Consider the following 22,426-nt stretch of genomic DNA (forward strand, 5'->3'; position numbering starts at 1 on the left):
GTAAAACTAATCAAGGGTGTTATAATTTCTCTTCCCACTTGGTACATCTCATGCTTTATGAAATGATCATAGGAAAAATAAGGGATTTATTTTGATTATAATATCTCTATAACTCAATGATGATAAAAAAAAAATCATATACTCAATCCAAATAATTGAGATATTATGATTGTATTATTGCTGTAAACTAGATAAATGGAGAGAAGGGTATTGGCATATGAAGGTAGATGCATTTGGAACACTATGTAATATTATTAGGTAGATACTTGGTGAATACTTGATATATAATTCAATATAATAAAAAAATAAATTTAAAAATGATATCCAAAGAATAGAGGGAAAGAGATTGAGATTTAAAATATATTAATATTAGGAGAGGAGACTTGGAATGTTATAAATTGATATGCTTCTTAGATTAAAATATATAATTAAATCAAAGAGAATTCAAAGGAAATTTATATGAAATTATTAAGGAATGCAAAAAGAACGAATCTGAGGCTCAAGAAACAATTGTTGCATCCGAATTCTAGACCTCGAATCGAACACCCAATGATATATATGTTTCTTTATTTTTTTCTATAAACATAAATGATGAAGATGATTTTGATCTCTTTGCAGATTTTTATTGACAACCCCTTATTTTTAAAATATTTAACATTTTAAAAATATCTCTAACATAAATATTATTTTTTTCTCTCTTTTTTTCTTTATGAATATCATTTTCCACCTGTATCGAATCATCGAGCGATGTCCGTCAAATGATGTTGGATGACAAAAGGTGAGGAAGAAGGAGGAGGAAGAAAGTGGGTAGAGCTCGAGGAGGTGGAGGGGAAATAAAGCGAGCGAGGATGCTAAGAGAAAAACGAAGATAAAATTAGTAATAATAAATAATACAATTATATTTTAGCATTTTTATGATTATCAATAGCAAAAAGGGATTACAATAAAAAAGCTTCACTATCAATAGAAATAGAAAGCTTTCTAAGATATTTATTTTTCTTCATTTATATCAGGAGGGATAAAATTGGGCTTTTAAATGATTTTTACTAAATTTACGATATAACCAGTTGGGCGAGATAAGCATGCGAATCGAACCGAAGCAAACCGAACCGCACCAGTCAATTTCGGTCAACATAAATTAAGCGGTTTCGTCTTGCTTTTGTCCGCTTTCTAGGGTTAGGGTTTCGGCAGCCATGGCGACGGAGCAGCAGAAGCAGGGAGGAGCAGGAGGCGCGAAGAGGAAGCCGGTGTTCACGAAGGTGGATCAGCTGAAGCCCGGAACCAGCGGCCACACCCTCACGGCCAAGGTGCTCACCTCCGAGACCGTCCTTCACAAGGGCCGCGCCGGTGCCGCCGCCGTCCACCTCCACCCGACCACGATCGCAGAGTGCCTCATTGGCGACGAGACGGGCACCATTCTCTTCACCGCCCGCAACGAACAGGGTTCGGTACCCTCCCTATCTATCTTTTGTTCGTCGGCAAATGCTATTTTGATCTAAGCGGGCGATTGCTCTTTTACATGCATCTATACTCTCTTAGTTGAAGTTGGACTTGATGGTTAGCTGTTCGTTTAAATGCTCTTCTTGGGTTTCTGATCCTTTTTGAGATAGTGACCATAGAAAAAAGTTAATCTTGAAACATCATAAGTTTGGAAGCATAGTGAGAAAGATGCTCTTTGAAGCAGTACATATGATTAGGAGTATTCAAATCGAACCGGAAAATCATTATTTATTAATGATTCGAGTTTGAAGACTATATATGGTTCCAATTTGGAAGGATACTGAATCTAACTTAAGAACCCTAAAAGCTCTTTTCAATTTGGAAGGATTTGGTTAACCGGTTCGGACTGAATCTAACTTAACTCAACCCAACAAACTTAAGAACCCTAAAAGCTCTTTTCAAACTTTGACGAGTTCATCTCTCTTCCTTTGTTTCTATGGCTCTTCATCGTCGTCCCCGTTCCCTTCTTGTCCTTGCTCTCTTGTGAACCACATATTTTTGTCATCATTTTTTTCGTTAATAATCCCTTTTGTTGATTTGTATATATCAATGCATATCTTCATCATAAAAAAAAAAAAAGAATTTCATATGAAGTCGTTATTCCTCTAGAGTGTTTTTCAATAAAAAAAATAAAAAATCATTTGTGCATAGGTACTGTTGTTTAAAATATTTAGAATGATATTTGTGATATAAACATTTTGAGAATGTAGGTCCAATTGAATCAAAATTCTTGTTCGATTCAATTAAACTGAATCGGTTCACCGAATTGAACCGATTCATTTGATATATATATATATATATATATATATATATATATATATATATATATATATATATATATATATATATATATATATATATATTCAAATTACTTAAAATTGAAAACCAGTTAACCGAATCAGATTAATCGGTTTTGAACCAATTTGATTAGGTAGGTCTGAAATGGTTTTATTTGGAGTACATTGCTTTAACCAAACTAAATAGTATTTTTAACCTTTTTGAACAACCCTATATGTGATCTTCCCCACACATTCAAGGTATTGACAGTGGGAAACTTCTCTATTGAATTTTTCTTAGGGCTTTCTTATTAGAAGAGAAAGAAAGACAATTTTTTCTTTGGTAGCAGTGACTTATGCAAAGATAAGGATGAGAGTACACTTGCAAGTTGTAAGGTATGGGAAAGTAGGTGATTAAAATACATTCTAGTTCAAACATTGAAGGATGGAGTTATTTTCCCACATCTTTGGTGAACCGTCCAAAATAAAATAACAAGAAAAGGTGCAAGGTCAAATTCAGCCTCACCAATTCCCAGGAAATTAACACCTGCAAAGTTTATTCCTCCAATCAGTATCTATATTTGTCTTCTACTCTTTGAGGATTGTTTCAGCTTTTCAAATAGTTTATGAGCAGCAAAAACGTTTATCCTTATTAAAAATTTTGGAGTCTTTCATTGTACTTTATTTGGATGACATGTCTTAGAGTTCCAGCTTGACCTTGATATATCAATAACTTGATGTTTTTTACTAATAATTTCTCGTGCTTAAACATTAAATCGCTGTTTTCTTCTGATAACCATCCTCTACAAAACCCACTTTTACACATCAAAAGATATGTATAGCTTGTGCAAGGAGATGAGTGTTTCCTAGTGAACTGCTTTTCTTTTCATTGTCTTTTCCATCTAAAAGTGCATAACAGTTGATAAGGCAATAATTTTAGACTTTCTACATCGTACTGTTACTTTCGGGAATGTCTTAGCAGTTATTTTATTTTAGAATATCCATTGTGTCAGAATGCTGAACGTTCCCCCTTTGCTTGTTGTCCTTTTTCCTTTTTTTTAAAACTTGTAACATTAATGTTAAAAATATTTAGTGTTCTTGAAAAAAAGTGCATCTGGAAAGGACCTCTCTGTGTATACAAGTATGTTGGTGTGTTTAGGCATGTGCTCATGCATGCAAATGCTTACATGGTTCCTTCATAGGCAATAGATCTACACACAAAGAAGTCACAGTTGTCTCATGTCTTTCGAGTGCAGTAGCACCACCCTGCAGTGGATAATGGTGCACCTGCTTCATCTTTCATACCTATATGTTTTGCACAAGATCCTCAAATTATTAATTTAATTTTTGTCACATATAGGCATATATATAGCATTTTGAGCCATGGATTGTTGTCAGAATTATTTCTTAGGATTTACGTTTGTTCCCATATGTTGAAAAGGCATGTGACAGTGCTGATCTTTCAGAAGGTCCAGAAATATGGCTGTAGTGAAAAATCAGCCAGGTCGGAGTAGTATATGATGTTTGAAATGAACAGTATTTATCTACTAGACTCAGATATCCTTGATTTCAAGAAGCTATAATTTGTCTTGGACAGACATTATGTTGATGTTTGCATTTATGGTTGCTCTGTTATTCTGAACATACTTATGTTTCCGTAACTGTAGCTTACGAAAACTACCAATTATGCTGTTTGCGTTACAAAACTTGCTCTCTCAGTATTGATGAATGATTATATTCTTTGACAGTTGATTTGATGAAACCGGGCACCACAGTCACCCTCCGCAATGCAAAGATTGATATGTTCAAGGGGTCAATGAGACTGGCCGTCGACAAGTGGGGGCGCATCGAGGTCACCGGGCCTGCTAATTTCACGGTAAAAGAGGACAACAACTTATCCCTCATCGAGTATGAGCTGGTGAATGTGGCGGACGAGTGACGGGTACACCCTAGCAGATGGTCGGTCACATTTGACCGACCGGAGTCGCCGGTTCTACGTCGTCGTCCGGTGATAGATTTGAGTGTGCAGGGAGGAGGGTATGGAGGCAAGTAGTTTGAGGGAGGTAGTCAGGCCATGTAAACCTTGTAATCAGTCAGGGCTAAAGCTTTAAGATTTTCACTGGATATTATTGTCTGAGGCACAGATTTCGAACTCTGAAAACTGATTGACACTTTCACATCTTCTATCCAGATACTTCAAATTAATTTCTTGTGTTGTCTCATTATGTCATGTTTTTATTTTTATTTTTATTTATTATTTTTTTTGACTTGTTGATGCAGCAGTGCGTTGCCAACACTAGGAGTGGATGCAATCGCGCATCAGGTGGTCAAGAACTTTTAGGAGTTCTTCTCAGAGATGCAACAACAATTAATTAAAAAAAATCCTTTGTTTATACTATTTCTAAATGCAAATATACCTCAGAAAGAATTAACTTGTAAAAGAAAGAAAATAAAAAGATTGAGATGCCGCCACAGGAAGCCAGAGACCCGACCGTTGGCGCACCGCAACAATGACATTGAAATAGAAGAAAAATAAGATGAAAAAAGGAAGAAAAGAAATGAATGTAGATCTTTCAGAACTCTGGGGGTGATTAATGTAGATCTTTCGTCACATATAATTGAGAGAAATGAATGTTCTGATCACTGCTACATAATTCCCTTGTTTGCTTAGTTTTTATACCAAACAGAACAAACATAACAACGTCCCGTCTTGTATCTCTGCATGTAGAATGCAAGAACTAGGAAGACATCTGAGAATCTAGAATAATATGCAACTTGCTTCTTTTCTATTGTCGGAAAAAGATTAAAAGTAATTACTCATCAAAATTATTCTGAACAACAAACTCACGAACCAAGTCTCTCAATCGCCGTCGCTGCTGCTCTGAGGCAGAGAATGGAAGACATGGACTTCGTCAGCATCTTTTGTGAAGCCTATTCGCGAGGGAGGATTTGCTAATAGCATCTTATCCTACATTGAAACAAGAACAGAATTGCAAAAAAGTTGGATCATCTGTCATGCTACACAAACGATATCCTTACAACTTTCTTGACTAAAACTCACAAACCACAAAAAATATCCTGTAGATGTTTGCAGAGTTGATAATTACCAGGGAGCAAATGGAGGATATCCAGTAAAACTTGCATCAAGAGATACTCTGAAACATGCAGAACAAGTAGCAGTTTAGGCACCACAGAAAGTAAATCCGATGGATGTTGGCCCATGCAAGGAAGATGTAGAATGTTGCGTCAGGGCATCAAAAGCAGTTTAATTTTCAGGCGAAACTTGTCTTAAAAAGTCTAGATAGATCCTTTGAGTCGTTACATCCTTTGAGTTGGAATTATCACCACAATATGGGTCCACAAGCTCAAAGCGTGTATGTCAGTCGAGAATTCATGTCAACTCTTCATGTTTTTGTTGATATAGAATAAGCAATAAAAATAAGTGCGTTATTGAATATTCAAGAACAGAGACATTTAATACATGCAAATTCAACCAGAAACTTTAATGAGTAATTGGAACAACACTAGTATGGACAATTGCAAAACTGAACATTATTGACCAAGTTAACGCTCTTTAAGACACCTCCAACTGAAACTTTCCTCCATCGTCGGTGGGATATTGGTAAATATGATACCCACACAGGTTATGATTAGTACCCAGAGAAACCTCTTTCAGATTCTTCCAAGCCTAAAACCAAAAATTTAAATACCCATCCTGTACTAGTTTTCATACACCATCAGGACAGTACCTTACCAGTGCATTGGGTGGTACACAGACATGTATCACCCGATAACACTGGAAAAAAGATGCCTTCATATATTCTGATCGGACCAACAGATGCCATATACCATTACTGGATCCTAGTCGGACCAATAAATACAAGCCAATACAATTTTGTAACAGACCAGTACGTAGTTTAAAGTTTAAACCATGCCTAGACCAACTAAAATATACATTATCTTTGACTTTCATGCACACACTCGAAGTTTTATGCTAGCATTTAAAGCTCCACCAATGTTTCAACACAATAATTGGTTTATGAAGACAATAGCTATCTAGATCAACTCATACCATAGTTTGCACGAAATTTCTGGACAACAATAGTATATGAATGTGAATTTATAGTTTATACCACAGACTGCATAATAGCTTTCTGTCCATATGTGATGCATGGCATCATATAGCATAAAACTTGCTTCCCTAATGTTGTTATTCCAGTTACATTTACCTCAAAATTAATGACAGCATTGTGTCTGCTTTTAGTCTGATACAAGACAAATCAACTTAAGGGCAAAAAATATACCCCTCAATTATGTTTCATCTGTATCAACATGGAATACCTGAGTCCATTCTCTATTTTCCCAGTGGCTAACTATAGCCTATTTGCTTGTACTAGATCATTCCAACTGATTTTCATGTTAACATGAACCACTGTGCTAATTTGTGCCATGTTCTGTGGATCCTATACTAGAACATAGAATTTTTCAGATACCACTATTTGGTTGTTATTTTTCAATCCTTCCTTGGTCATAAAGCCAAAGACTTACACTAGAGACCAATGTGTCTTTAATTCATGGACCATAGGTTAATTACAATACCCCAATTTCAAATATCAGCTAAGAATTGTGATCAATGGCTCCTAACGAGATGATAAATTAGGACAACTGTAGAAAGGAATCAGGTAACTAAATTTCCACAAATCAAAAATAGGATAAAAACCTCAATAATCTTTATAAATTAGGATAAAAACGACAACATCATGTTGTTATGAAACTTTTAATAACATCAATTTGGGTTCGAATCATCTTTTAAAAATAACGAATATGATACCAATGAGCTCCAGTAATATTTGGGATCTGTAAGGACATGTGGAAATGAAAAATGTTGGTGTTTGGCTAACTAACAAGAATCATAATAAAATTCATTAATGTTCAAGCCTTGAAATAATTAAAATTACATGTTTTTTAACAAAAAAGATGAATGTGAGGTACATGTATTGAAGTCAAATTTAGACTCTCTTTTTTTTTTCCAAGATAGAATAATGGTAAATAGTTACAATCATTACTATTACTTAATTCAAGATAGTAGGGCCTTCTTTTTACTTGGAAAGCCCAATTGCCCTCCCCATAACTTGATCTTGAAAATTACAATGAGATGGAAAGAGTTACAGTATATTTTAAATCTCTAATAATTTAAATCCCAAAGGCTTATTGACAGGCAAGGTACATGCAACACAGATTTTAAAGAAAGGGTATCTGTGCAACTGTCTTAGCTACTTTAATTTTTCAATTAAAGTACCATCCAGCTACTTTAATTTTTTGATTTCCAAAACATTAGCTATAAGATATAAAATGGTTAGATGAGTTAGTCATATAGTTAGTGGCTACTAAATCAATCACCCAAGATCCACACCAATAATCTTTCAAGGCATTTAGAATATGAGATGTATAATATTTACCTGAAAACTCTAAAGCTTCTTAATCTGTTGTTTATTTAGTCCCCCAATCTCAGAGTTATTAGAAACCAAGCTTCCATACATAGAAGTATCTTCAGAGTCTCAGACTAAGCGTAGTTTGCTTGACATTGTTGTCCATATTCCGTACTACTGTTGAATTCCTTCTTATTGTTTTTTTGTGTAACTTCTGACATGTCTCTTTGTTATGTCTCAATTTCTTACAGTAAGCATACCAAAGGCCACTTTGTTGTTTGGTGTTATAGATGTCTCTCCTTTCTCAGGAACCATGTTAGAGCTCAAACCACTTAAGATCTCAAATGGCTCTTGATTGTAGCAAGTGCAGACCTTTCAGTTGCTGGATTGTTTAGCAATTAGTATTATATACCTTTTTCCTTGCTCCAGCTCTAATGATAGAGAAGGCTCTAACTAGGGAAAACAGGTCTTTCACAAGTACTACTAAAATATGCACATAGATTATATTCTATGTTGAATCCAACCAAGAATTCAGAAAACCTCTTTCAAGCTTCAACAATCATTGGTAGTATAGTAGCATCTTTGCTACAGTTCATCTTTAACATTTTGATAATAATTGAATTCAAGTTGAAAACAGGTCTTTTCCAAGTACTTAAATATGCACGTAGATTATATTCCATGTTAAATCCAACCAAGAATTTGGAAAACCTCTTTTAAGTTTCAACAATCATTAGTAATATAGCAGCATCTTTGCTACAGTTCATCTTAACATTTTGTAATAATTGAATTCAATCCATGATCCTTTCACACCATTATAGTACTGAAATGCAGATAAAGAATATTACATTGTGGCATGAAAGTTGCCCTCCCTCTTCCTCTACCTTCCTCGCCGACCTCGCCCGTAGCACCCTCCACCAAGGTAGATGATAGGGACGATGGAGACGATGACCGGAGGGAAGGGGGCTCACGTGCGCTTGCCTGCAGCCCCTCTGCCAAGGTGACAGCGAGGATGACAGTAGTGGGGCAGGGACGACAGGAGGTGGGGGTGGGAATAATGGGGCGAAGATGAGGCAGTGGGGCGGACGCATAGGTGGCCAAGGGCCTGGGTGGAGGCATAGGCATGGATGACCAGGGGCGAAGGCGGTGATCGATAATGTGAAGGCAAAGGCAAAATCATCTTTTAGGGAAAAAAGGCCATTCTATGAGAATTTTTGAAAAAGGGAGCACTATCTGGGAATTTCTCCAAATAAGGGATTTTTTCGAGAAATTACCCTATGAAGTTCACTAGTGAACAGTTGATGCATGATTTCTTTAAAGGTTGAATCAGAAGTGGTTTGGGTTGAATAGGACATGAGAAAGAAAGATTTTTGGGGTAATGAAGAAACAATCAAAAGCTTTTGGCCATCTATGAGATAGGCATTGATACCATGTAGAAAGAAACTCTTCTTCACTCATTTGACTATAAGAAGGTTACAAAATTTATAGAGCACATTTGCATAAATGGGGACACTAACTCATACAATTTCAGGAGACTAATCTCGTCAAAATCGAAAAAGTTATTCCCACAATAAGGATACTAAAAAAAGAAAAATCATAAAAAAAATTATAAATTAGGAATATGTTTACAAGGAAATAAACAAAATAGAAAGTATTTTAAAATCAGTCAACAACATCCAATAACTCACTTAAAATCTAAGAGTTATGTATGAGCTTCTTAGAAGTTATAAAGAAGCACAATTGAAGTACTGAACTGCATGGTCTGCAGTACTGGATTGTACCGCCCAGTATGGGCGGTACATACCGGTCCGACAGGCTTCCGGTACGCGGACCGTCTCGTACAGGTCCGACACTGTAGCTGCACTGTAGCACAGCTACAGTGCTCGACACGCCTGAATATACCGCTCGGTACACCTGGGTGTACCGCTCGGTATACCGCACCGTATCGGTACCGAGCCCAGGTCGAAACTCCGGTACGGTACGGTATTGCGGACCTTGCTGAACTGTATGACTTGCATGACTTAACTCATATTAAAGTCTCGCTATTTTGCTAATAGCAGATCTTGCTGTCATAGTCTATGATCTAAGTGGTCAGGTTCAAGTTGCAAAACTAACCTCTTTGCTTGCAGGCAAGAGCTATGTACATTGACCATTCCCAAATCCCATGTCCAAGGGAACCTTGTGCACTTTGACACCCCATTAAGCTAGTCATCTCAACCTAAATGAGACACCTGAACTTGGAATTTTCATGATATGAAGCTAGAAACTACCCCTACATGAAATCAGAACCACAAGATCAGGGCTATATGAAGTACTCTCTGTAAGTTTCAAAGACTTGCTGGCATCTAAAGATTAACCAACCAGCAGAAGCCCCCCCCTTGCGAAGCCATGAATATGGAAATTGCAATATTGAACATCCTCAAAGCACTTAATTTCATATTTCAACAGCATCCTATGGAAATTGAGAAAGCCACAAAAGACCAGAAAAAAAAGGAAAACATATATTTAATAACTCATTTGAACATAATCACTTGAAAAATGCAGCTAATGACCACAATAAACCACAAATAAAAGAATCACATGTAATAATACTCCAGAATAGGCCAAGCAAGCATTCACTGGCAATAGAAGTGTCATAAACAGCCAAAATGGATTTTTGTTCTTTAAGAAAGATATCTAATGCAGCAAGAAAATTGTGAAATATAACTAGCATTGCAACCTCATATAAGTGTTTTTTCATCATATTATTAATCTCCAAGCCTTATTTTCATATGTGACCACCTGCTGAAGTCTAAACCAAGAAAGCTCTATCGGAGATCCCAGTAGAATTCTATAGCCTGCTGCTAACCCATGTTAAACCTTTTAACAAATTATAATAAATATGGAAAAATGCATTATGAAAGTCTTTTTCGTAAACATAAAAGGACAGAAGCTGGATAGAAGCATTTAAACTCAGAAACCTGGGAATTCATGCCATAAGAGAAATGACAAGCATGACATAATCAGTGCAATCATCTCATCTTAGTAGAGTGCAAGGAACAAAGTAGCTAGTGTTTTAAGCATACCTGCAGTTCATGACCTGGTCTAGTTGCAATGTTGTATAATCTGGTGTTCCACAAAATTTCTGCAGAACAGTAAGCATTTTACTGTCGTCCAGCATGGACATAAATGATTGTAGCAAGCATTATGGAAGTGTCTATGTTTGTATTATGTTGATGAGCAGGTTGCGAGCAATCGAAAAAGTTCGTCATATTCTTGGATCTCCACCTCATAATCCAATTTTTGAAAAAGATAGTGTTTGAAAGATCTCGAAAAAGGATACATCACTATCCATACCTAAATGTTTTCAAAGAATTAATTCCATATAAAAAATAACAAACCACGATGTTCCTGTAAAGGGTCAAGCAGGATTTGAACGGAGAAAATTTGTGCATCTGTGCAGTTACATTGATGCAGGAGAAACAGAGAATTGATTTCAATCAACACAACTGCATGATATCAATCCAAATGTTGCTTATTCAGTAAAATCATTTGTACTATGGAAGAAAGGCATAGCTTATCAAATCTACAATGGAGGGCGGCTCCTATTTGGGGATCTGCAGGCATCAATACACCATCTTTAAGAAAAAACTTCAAAACTGGTGCAAGGGAATAACTCTCATAATCAGTTGTCCCAGTCTCATTCTTGTTTCTTAAGTGGTAAACACATTCTGCAGGTACACTTTCGACTTCAGAAGAAGAGCAATGGCCAGGTACCTTCTGAAGTTGTTTATCACTGTGTTTCTCACAGGCACAATGTTCAGACTGCATTCTGACATATTGTTCTCTTCCAAAGCTTTCTTCATTACCATGACTACTTGGAGAACAAAAGCATTGCCTAATTGTTGCTACGATATTCAAGGAACATGAAGCAAGAATATCATGAATATCATCAATCCTTGAACAATGACCACAAGACCTCCAGGAATCAGAGAGAATCCCGCGAACCAACACAAACAAAGTTTGCAGGCAGAGGCAACAACAGCAGTAAAGACACGAAATACCAGAAACAGTTGAAAGACTGCTACTACTTCCATGTGCGAAGTTAGTTGCTGTAGCCAGTTCATCAGTAACAAACCCAGCATTGTTTGAAGAAAGAACATTTACCGAATCATTGCAAGGATTTGAAAATCTTGTGGAGTAAGAGGTTGTATCCTTCACTACGCTGTCATCATTATAGATATTAGTCACTGAAGGAAGTTTGCTTTCTGTCTTTTCCAAGCCACTAGATTGATCCTTGGTTTCTGGACTTTTCACAATTGGACTCTCAAATCTGCTCATTCCGTTTCCACTTGGTAGTGCACCTGCAGCTTCAGAACTTTGATATAATCCAGATGGACAAGGAGCAGATGGGAAAAGCTCACCTTTTTCTAAGACACAAACATCAGAAGTAGACACTGACTGAGATGCCAGTCCTTGGATCAAATTATTGTCTTCACCATCATTCACAAATTCATCAGGATTTCCTCTGGCTAACATGTCTTGAAGTTCATTGCAGCCCTTTTCAGGAACAATTGGCACACTTGATCTATTTCCAAGAATGTAGTTTTCATTAAGGCCAATATCCATTGCTGCATCCCCTAAAATTGTTGGCTTAGCATTTGGTGCTGTTCTATGACTCTCCGCTGGTAAACTGTAAGAGAAGAGAAAATAAAAGAGGAGGAAAAAGAACAGAGAAATGAAGCTCATCCTACAGATGAAACCCAAAACTTAAACTGCTTAACAGTTTTATAATACAGAAGCTCAAGAGAAAGAGAAGATAGAAGTTTTATTACAGTTTTATAATTAAATAACAAACTCAAGAGAAGATAGAACTTCTGGAGGTAGCCAAGTACAGCTTAAAGTATTAATAACTAAGGAAGCAAGTTCTCTGGTACCCAATAGTAGAATTAAGAAAAATATATCACAAGAATCTGGATACGAAACATAGTTATGAAACCATATAATAGAAACAGATACAACTTTAGGGCCAGATCAAATATGACAGCATGAAGATACCACAGTTATTTCAATACCTTAAGCTTGGAGATTATCAACTCAGTATCTTATATTATACAGAATAACTAAGAGATAGATGAAGACAATAAGGAATCCCCCAAATGAGTGTACCAGTGCATACCACCTAATACATGCTCTGGCCCCTGATTCAGCATAGAATGACCTTCTATAATAATGATTACCAAAATGAAGACAGATAGTTGGGACAGGCATGAAATTGGCATCCAATTACGAGGGTACTGAAGATTAAATAGAATGCTAGACTGGAGACCTCAGTGACAAAAAAATTACCTGCGGAAAGTGTAAGCCCAACTATTAACAACATCCTCAAGGTAAGCCACCTGTGAGAGAATACGAAGGTAACGGAATGTGTCTTTCCTGCCTGAAATCCTAGCACAAATCTGTCCAACTAAGAGCTCTAAAACCTTTCTAACCTCAAATGACACTTCTCTGACTGATGTGTAAATACCACGGTAAGCCAATAAGCCTACTGCTATTAAGCCTCTTACTGTACCAGAGAGTTCCCTATCTTTAGGATTGCTATTTACTCCAGTAACTACTTTTTCAGGTGAGCTGCAAGTATTCATCACACAAGAATTAAATGACCAACGCTTCCAAGGACCATTTACATCTGCACAAGGTCCTTCTTTCAGTTTTGAGGTTACCCAACAAAGCTCTGCAAAATGAGGGCATCGTAAAATTTGGTAGCCAAATGTTGCAATTGACAACACGGAACCACCCTTCACGCCTTTATGAAGAGTTTTTGGAATCGAATCTTGATGACTATGGTGCTGATTGCCAATTTCGTCATGACCTCTTAAAGTAGATGGCAGGGGCCACACCTGATCGCCAGCTACATGTTGCTGATCTTGGTCTCCAACTCCTGAAGCTTTCTGATTAGGATCCATTTGCTTGTTAGTGACTAAAGTTGCTTGTCTCTCACAGTGTGTTTGAGGTTCTGAATGAGCTTCCATGGTTTGAAAGGTTTCATTCACATCATGAGAATTGACCAAATGAGTATGGTGATGAATCAACTGAATATAATGCTGCACCAAATCCTCTGATAATTTTGCAGCACATGAACTAATTAGCAGATCATGGTTAAATTTTCCATCTACATCAACTGAGAATCGTGGTACAGTGTGCTCGAGAGGAATTGAACCAGCATCATCTGGCACATAATTTGTGAAGAATTTCTTTATTCCAACTGGAAGACTATGAATTTGCATTTCACAAGTGGCCTGTTGAATAAAGACCATAGATTACAAAAGATGGAGTATAGTTTTTCAAAGGAAAACAAGCACAAAGAGAGAGCTATAGCGAATAAAATGGTTAGCCACACTTTTGCATCTTAAACCATCTTCACGAAACAAGCATGGCATTGATGAAAAATATTAATATATCTACTGAGAAGGGACCTTCTTAAACAATTGCAGAAACCATAAACTTCAGAATATGTAAAATGCTATATAAGACAAACGAAAATTGCAGCCCAAAAAATTCATCAATTAGATACAAATATGAATTATATTGAAGTCATTAACAATTATTTCTCCTTTTAAGAACCAAGATGAGATGTACAACTTACATCAACTAGTGACTAAGCAGAGGCTATCCAGCCTAGCTACTGATTAATATGATCCAAAATACACATTGTCATTCAGAATACACTAAAGAATTTCATATAAGACAAAGATCTTATCTGTCACTGACTTTATCATGTTGAGAAATAAAACGAAGTCAGCATTTGTAATTGGCAAGTAGAAAATAAAAAGCCTTAAACAGCAGCAGTCTACCATAAGTTCACATTATAAATGAGTTTTAAAAAGTTAGTGCTTATATTTCAGATATATAAAGAAAAGATCACAAGCAATAATGGAACAATTATTCTGATGAATAAAGAGAACCATGGGTCTGAAGCCCATCAAAAATAGATACTATAAAGAACCTCGAAGAGAAAAAACATTAAGTTGCTTGAATGCAGGAAGATTTAATACCTTTATAGAAACAGAGAGACAACAAATAGGTTTTTTTAAGAAAATAAGCTAAGATACAAAAGCCTTGAAAGGCTCTAAAATTTGAACAACTAAAGAAAACAATTCAGACTAAGTAAGCAACTTACACCATATCTCAATCTTACCATAATGATTAAAGAAGCAGGTGCTGTCACAGAATCCACCTGCTCGACAAAAAGATTCCAAGCTTCTGAAGCAATTCTTATCACGTCATTTACCACAGACACAGTGGATAATTTGCAGGTCTCTGGGCCAGAATCATTATACTCGGGCTCCTTCCTGAGAGTTTCAATTGCCCACAGATCAATCCTAGGCATATAGATCATGCATCTTCCTCCCTTCATGCATTTCACTGTTCAAGAATATATGTCAGTTAATTGGCGTTCAAAAATTGGTTGGCGAGAAATCACAAGATCAGTAGATAAATACAACACACGCACTACAACAACAAAAACAAAACCATAAGTCCCACCTATTGGGTTGGCTACATGGATCTTTTACCGCCATTGAGATCTATAAAAAATCATATGTTTAGAGTACTTAGATCTTTATTTATAGCTTAGAGTACTTATATCTTTTGTCGTCATTAAGTTTAGAGTACTTAGATCTTTATTTATAGTTTCTATTATAGTTTTTTATATCTTCCTCTATCTCTCCTCGTACCATCAATATTAATCATTTCATCTCTTCTGACTATCACATCCGAAGGACTTCTAAGCACATGCCCATACTATTTTAAATAATTTTCTCTCATTTTATCCTCCATTGAAGCGATACCTAGTTGTTCACGAATAAAAATATATTTTGTCTCATCTTTCCTATTAAACTCCACACATCCATCTCAGCATTCTCATCTCGGCAGCACAAACTTTTTATATATGTTGTTTTTTAATTGTCCAACACTCTGATCCATAAAACATTATTGGTCTCACAACTATCTTATTGGTCAATCCAACTTAACTATATTCTACTGTCTATTCCTAGAATTACTAAAATTATATATCATACATTTAGTTTTAATCCTACTTAATCTAAAACATTTAGTTTCTAAGAATTAACTCCACAACTCAAGTTTATAATAAATTCCACTTAGGCTCTCATCAATTAAGACAATATCATCAAATACAACACACACACTATCAATAGAAAAAGAAAGACATGTCAAATGTAATATGGGAGATCATGAGCTGAAAGAGGGCTCCATTACAAAAACAGTGTATATTCAAATTTCAAATGCAAATTATAGTGCACAAAAGCACCAGAGAACATCCACTAAGCAAGAGTTATGTTATAAATTAATTATCTACCAAGATATGGACAGGGTGAACATGGAGGATATGGAATAAAAGGTAAATGATACTACATAATTGTTAAGACCGGGCCATGGGATTCTAATATGATACTCCGGTGTGGGTATCCCCAATGCAATAAGCAGGTATAGGATATTGCAGCAGGTCCACAAGCATTCCATGTGCAAAAGCATGGTGGTAAAAAATTTAAAAATAACAAATGTGGAAACACCTTTCAACCTGGTGTGGAAGCCAGATCTCCATGAAACAGAAGCAGGTATCAAATGATAGTTAGTAGATTCTTGCTAAAGTTTGGTTAATGTGTTGCATGCAGAACTTAAGCAATTAAAATGCAATTTGAAAAGAACAGATCAACAAAACAAAAGACATTGTTTAACCAAAATAAGCAAGAAGTTCACATGTTATCCTGTTCTGAACGACCTCAGAAATGGATAATGTCCATCCCTATGCCTTTCAAGCTAAGCACCTCTACCAACTTTAATTTTATAACAAAAAAAGAAAATAAAAAACATACAGAGTATCTGTGTCAATCCATGAATGATATCTCCATGTCCTTCCTGTGACATAGTCGCCAAATTAACCTTCTGAATTTCTAAATGGCCTGAGAAGCCATGAAGGAGACAGCTGGCTAGATGTTGCTGGCCAGACCTGGGTGTTCCAGCAATTAAAGCTCGGAACCCTGATGATTGTCCTAATTCAACAAGCTTTATTTTTGACTTACTAGGATCAGAAAATTCAGACAGTTTCGATCTATATGAATCAAACTTTTCAAAGTCAAAATTGACATCATCCAGCATATAAGAATGATCATATCCTGATCTAGCAGTTACAAGGCCATAGTGACAAAGAGTTCTCTCTATCTCATTTGCAACAGATGGTTGGTTAATCAAAGAATCAAAATGAGACCACCAAAAGCCAATGTGAAGTCTTTTCTGTTCAAGTGCTGCAGTAATGACACTCTTAAGAGACTCTGACGCCTTCAGAATTGCAGGAGGTAACCAGAGCCGTTCATCAATGTAAAACGAAATCAGGAGTTTTGACAGTGGCTTGAGAAGACATGGAATGAGATGAGAGTGAAGAGGTGAAGTGACTACATCATTTGCTGCCATTCCTGCTTCTCTACGTGAACACGGGGGAGGAGCAGCTGCAAGAGCTGTCAACCAGTCCCTTTCCTCAACCATAAACAAAGGCAGGGAAGGAAGTTTACCACCACCAAACCCTTTTTCAGCAGAAGATAACAGTGCATGCAGTGCACAATTCCTCTTCAAGGCATTCATTGCTGCTTGGGTACAAAGTGCCTGCAGATCAGCTCCAGCATAACCAGCGGTTTGGTTTGCAATCCATGAAAGAAGAGGTCCAGATACAGGATTCGACCAACTCTTTGTGTGAAGTGATAAAATAGCAGATCTATCCTTCAGTTTGGGAAGCGGGAAGTATATTTCCCGGTCAAATCTACCTGGTCTCCTCAGAGCAGGATCAACAGCATCCGGACGATTAGTAGCACCTATTACAATCACTGAACCTCGAGATTTTAAACCATCAAGCAAGGAAAGTAAAGTAGATACAACCGAATTATGTGTTTGATCTTGATGCCTAGAGCGGCATGGGGCTAAACCATCAATCTCATCAAAAAAGATTATAGAAGGCTGACATCTCTCTGCTACCTGAAAAAGAAGTCTTAATTGTCTCTCTGCATCACCAACATACTTTCCCAAACAATCAGCACCCTTGCGAGCAAAGTAAGCAATTCTTTTATCCCCACGAGAGCATGCACCAATCAATGCTCTCACAACCAGCGTTTTACCAGTACCAGGGTAACCATGCAATAGAACACCCCTAGGAGGTGTAAGGCCCAAACTATTGAAGATTTCAGGATACAAAAGAGGTAATATCACTACTTCTTTCAAGCAATTGATGACATCTTGCAGACCAGCAACAGACTCCCAGCCTTGAAAATTTTTTTCATTTTCAGAACCCCCAATATATATAGGTGCAATTCTTAAGAGATCTCTATGAAGCCTCTTGCCTTCTCGCTTCAAAAACTCTTCATCTTCTCCGCAGTTCTCTAACCATTTCTCTTCAGCTTCTAAGTCCTTTCTCCATGCATCATGTGAAAGTTTTCTCATTTCTAGCTTTAGCTTCTTAGTTTTCATTTTCTTAACTTGTTGAGCATATTCAGCTCCTTGAGGTTGGAATAGATGCCTATGATCATAGCATGCTATGAGAAACTTGCGATGATCAAATACACAACCATCTGCCCGACTGCAAGGCTGCAAAAAGAAAAAATGACATATAAATAGAAAACTGGAGGAGCATAAATAAAATATAGGGGGGTTGAAGACTAAAAAATTATCCTATATAAAGGGAATGACTGTAACCAGATGATAAGTTTTAGGGCATCGATCAACACGGCAACCAATGGTTGCTCCAGGTCTCCCACAGCGACTGCACTTTAATGCTTTTCCCCTACATAGTGCAGCTCTAACATTTTTCAGGCAGCCCAAGCCAGCAAAATAAACCTGGAATAACAACCATGAATATAGTAAAAATAAGGATGCTATTTATGAAAAGATCATCATGAAGATCTACATAGAAGCAAATGAATGAAGCATCTGGAACTACCAGGATATTGGCTCTTCTGGTATTAGGATATATATTCATATAAATATGCAGTATCCCATAATTCAAACAAGAAAAAAAGGCAGATTCATGAAAATATCAGGGAAACATTGTCAGATATCAAATATGCTCATACATGAAGGAAATTACCAGAAAACCTAGTGCACGAGGCTCCTGCCAATATGAGGTCTAGGTGAGCTCAATGTATGCAGCCTTAGAAGTTATTTCCAAGACATGAAGAAAATTATGGAAACATGAAATGATTGCATCCCATATGCCACTATATCACAATAATAGTCTTCATTTCTCCAAGGCATGCCATCAACCTACAAGCCGGACCTGCAGATGATGATCCTAAATTTTTTTTAACTTAAGATACATTGAAGCCTGGCGGGGGAACAAAAAGAAATAATTTCATAATGCCAAATCTCCAGATTAAAAGCACTAATTCTGCAGTGCTGCTGATGGTCCATTGCACCTAAAGTTGGGTACCCAGATAGATAACTTTTCACATAATTTCTGATGTCAAAACATTTCAACAAAAGAAACCAGAAGTATTCAAGAATAACATCAATAAGAAACTTAGACATCAAATTAAAATCGTCAAATATAAAGAACCATCAAATTATATTAGATAGGCACAGTCCCTATAGGCCATAAAAAGGAAAGAAGGAAGCATATTAAAGAAACAAAATCTGAAGGACACGAAAAAATGAAATCCCTGTTCCTTGGTCTAAAACAGTTGCAAATACATCAACCTTTATTATGAATCATTTTCATATTTTATTTTCAGCATAAATACCTAGGAAATCCTTCCAAATGGCCGATGTCTGCAAATTGATCATACAAATCAAATATTTTACAAATGATTGGACATGAAAAAAAAAACTAAATGCAGGCCTTGATTTAAGTTGAAAAAATCATTCTACGTTTATCTTTACTTGAACATCTTTGACTGAAAAGAAACTGAAGTTGGCTCTGAACAAAAGATAAAGTTCAGAAAGGTTCACTTGAGCCAATCACTTTCCCTCAAAAGGAAGATTGAGCTCATCATCTGTTGAATTAATGGTCCAACGACTGAAAAAGTATACGAAATGAGAGGGTGGAAAGCAGCACAATGTTCATAAACATTGTGCTTTCAGTTAGGAAAGCACTTCCTAACTGAAGACAAATTAAGAAAAAGCGAGCAAACAAACAGAAATTGCAAGATTTCTCTAAATTGTGTAAGGCCCACAATGTTCCTAAATAAAAAGAAGTGGACAACTAAAGTACAAGCCTAGCTAAATCCAGACATGAAAGATAAGAGAAAGCCTCAAGACCATGTCAGCATTAGCTACAAGCTACCTGAGTTTTGACCTAGATTAGTTCGCCCCTGGAACAAACACTAGCATAAAAAAAAAAAAAACCATTAACAGTCTAATACTCATCCCTAGTCATTTGTCTAACTGAGCAGAATCAGAATCTTAGACTGAGTTGTTGTTATTGGAAACTAGAAGTGTTTGACAAATGGATCAATAAAACAAATAAATTAGACTTTATAATAAGGACAACATAAATCTGGTAATTAAGAAACAACTATGTCAACAATCACCAATTAAATTACAAAATAATAAAAGGAACAATAGCTTGACACATGCAATTACCTCTGGACTCCAAACAGCACAATGTTGATGAACCCAAATACGAGGAATGCCAAACCGATCATTAATGGGACCCAAGAGCCTACCAAGCCATCCAGGCTCATCACCAAACCCATCCCATACGTCATAGTTTGGTTCCTCCGAAGCTGAAGATCCTTCATAAGCCTCATTATCACTCCCTGATGACTCATGAACAAGTCTCTTAGGTGGCCTTCCATCAGTCCCACCCCCGCACAGCCCACACCTCCGGCCCTCCTTAACATGCTTCCTTGCAATCTTATCATCAAAAATGGGTGGCTTCGGTTTATCTTCCTTTAAGATGTCTTCACTCTTTACAGGTTTGTCCTCAACATGTTCACTTAATGAGGTAGCTAAACAATTTCCAGGATCAACATCATCCAGCTGCAGATTTGGGATTGCAGTTCCTTCTTCGGACTGCTCGAGATCTTCTTTATCAGCCACATCTGTACGGTCTGCATTTTCTTTACCCTCCTCGGATGGTAAAGGAGCTACAATTTCCTGGTTTGGTTCACTAAATACTGGCGAATCTGTGACAATTTTAGGTTCCTCTCCATGAGAGGCTTTGTCACGACTATCTTCATGATCATTTGAAGACAAAACCTCACCTTGATATCCAGTTTCTTCAGCGATCACACTGACTTCGTCGCCAAAACCCCTTCTTCGGCCCCTCCTACTGGATCGAATTGCCTGTGAACTAAGTATGCTCCCACTTGTCACTGGCTTCACTGACTCCTTTTCTTTCCTCGTAGCGACCTCTTCAAAAGAGAGTGATTTTCCCTTTCTTTTTCCAACCCTAGATCGCAGTCGTGATCTCCAATCTTCTGCTTCCTCTTCCGACATTTTAATTTCTTGAGTAGGAGAACCATCTTTTTCCTGCAACGAAACCGGATTTCCCTCTTCTAGATCATCTCCATCATCCCTTCTCTTCCGCCTCTTCTTCTTCCTCCTGCGACCACCACCAACACCAGAGCCGGACCGTATTGGGGAATCCCGGAGCCTACGCTTCTTCCTCCGGCGCGCGGGGGCAGGGGACGAGTCGAGGAAGGCCGGGGCCCGGCGGACGCGGGAGCTGCGGCGGATGAGGGCGCGGTCGTCGCCGGGCGATTGCGGACCCGCGGGGGTAGCAGGGCCAGGAGCGTCGCAAATTGAGTCCAGCCTCTTCTGCTTCTTCTTGGCGCGCGATCCCTTCGACCGGCCCCTCCGCCGTTTACCCCCGCGGATCAGCGAAGAGCCTGGTGCGGCCGCGTGCTGAGACAACGGCATCGAGAGAAGAGCTGGGCGAGGCAGAGAGAAAACGGAGAGATTAGCTTTCTATTGTCGCAGCGAAGACGACGAGGAAGGAGACGACGAGGGTTTCCTTGTGCTCGAGTGGGTCGCTCGCCGCATAAGGCTTCGAGGAAGGAAATGCGATTAGACCCGAGTGCTCTGAAACAGAAAACATAAATTCATTAACACTTATTTTTTATTCTTGTTTCTAAAAACACTTTTTGGTAGTGGTGACAAATGTTAGGATAAATTTATCCTGATTCCAAAAATTTCGGATCTCCCAAAAAAATATAAACAATGAATTATATAAAACAAAGCTGCCAATTTTATCTGCTTAGAGGTGTTGACAAATAAAACAAAAAATATACAGCAGATATATACATATATCTCATTAAATTAAGTGATTCTAATCTCTTTAAATTTAAGGTCACCACATATATATATGGTTGATCTCCGGAAATTGATTTTAGATTTATATTAAAATAGTAATATTTCGAAAATTATCTCATTTATATTTTAATAGTGATGATCATAATTACTGATGATTAACTTTAGTTTTGTTTTATGAATGTTAACGAGATGGATACTTTTGGTGGCCGATAGTAATTGGAGGAACATATATATTATATTATAACTAAACACCAACAACAAAAAAATTAATCTGAGTTCGAGATCAAAAATGATAATAATAATATATTCAAAATAATTATATTTTATAAAATTTTATTTTTAATTCACCATATTTCATCAGATTAAAAAAAACAGCTTCAATAAAATTTCCTTCTTCAACAAAAATCCATTTCACAATATTGTGTG

The 22,426-nt window shown here is 37.1% G+C and overlaps 2 protein-coding genes across 2 annotated transcripts; one reads left to right on the forward strand and one right to left on the reverse strand.

The window, feature by feature from the left end:
• The first annotated feature begins 1,114 nt into the window (after nucleotides 1-1,114).
• On the forward strand, nucleotides 1,115-4,481 carry LOC135628861 (uncharacterized protein At4g28440-like). The gene is made up of 2 exons (XM_065135809.1): nucleotides 1,115-1,443; nucleotides 4,025-4,481. Exons 1-2 carry the CDS (start codon nucleotides 1,194-1,196, stop codon nucleotides 4,213-4,215), a joined length of 441 nt encoding a protein of 146 aa, XP_064991881.1. The 5' UTR covers nucleotides 1,115-1,193; the 3' UTR covers nucleotides 4,216-4,481.
• A 6,529-nt stretch (nucleotides 4,482-11,010) lies between these two features.
• LOC103986378 (uncharacterized) lies at nucleotides 11,011-21,754 on the reverse strand. The gene is made up of 6 exons (XM_009404377.3): nucleotides 20,327-21,754; nucleotides 18,443-18,583; nucleotides 16,579-18,334; nucleotides 14,880-15,106; nucleotides 13,031-13,980; nucleotides 11,011-12,374 (listed from the first exon to the last, which is right to left on the reverse strand). Exons 1-6 carry the CDS (start codon nucleotides 21,605-21,607, stop codon nucleotides 11,201-11,203), a joined length of 5,529 nt encoding a protein of 1,842 aa, XP_009402652.2. The 5' UTR covers nucleotides 21,608-21,754; the 3' UTR covers nucleotides 11,011-11,200.
• Nucleotides 21,755-22,426: the final 672 nt, after the last annotated feature.

This window comes from Musa acuminata, chromosome BXJ3-1, assembly GCF_036884655.1.
Source record: "Musa acuminata AAA Group cultivar baxijiao chromosome BXJ3-1, Cavendish_Baxijiao_AAA, whole genome shotgun sequence".
Classification (NCBI taxonomy): Eukaryota; Viridiplantae; Streptophyta; class Magnoliopsida; order Zingiberales; family Musaceae; genus Musa; species Musa acuminata.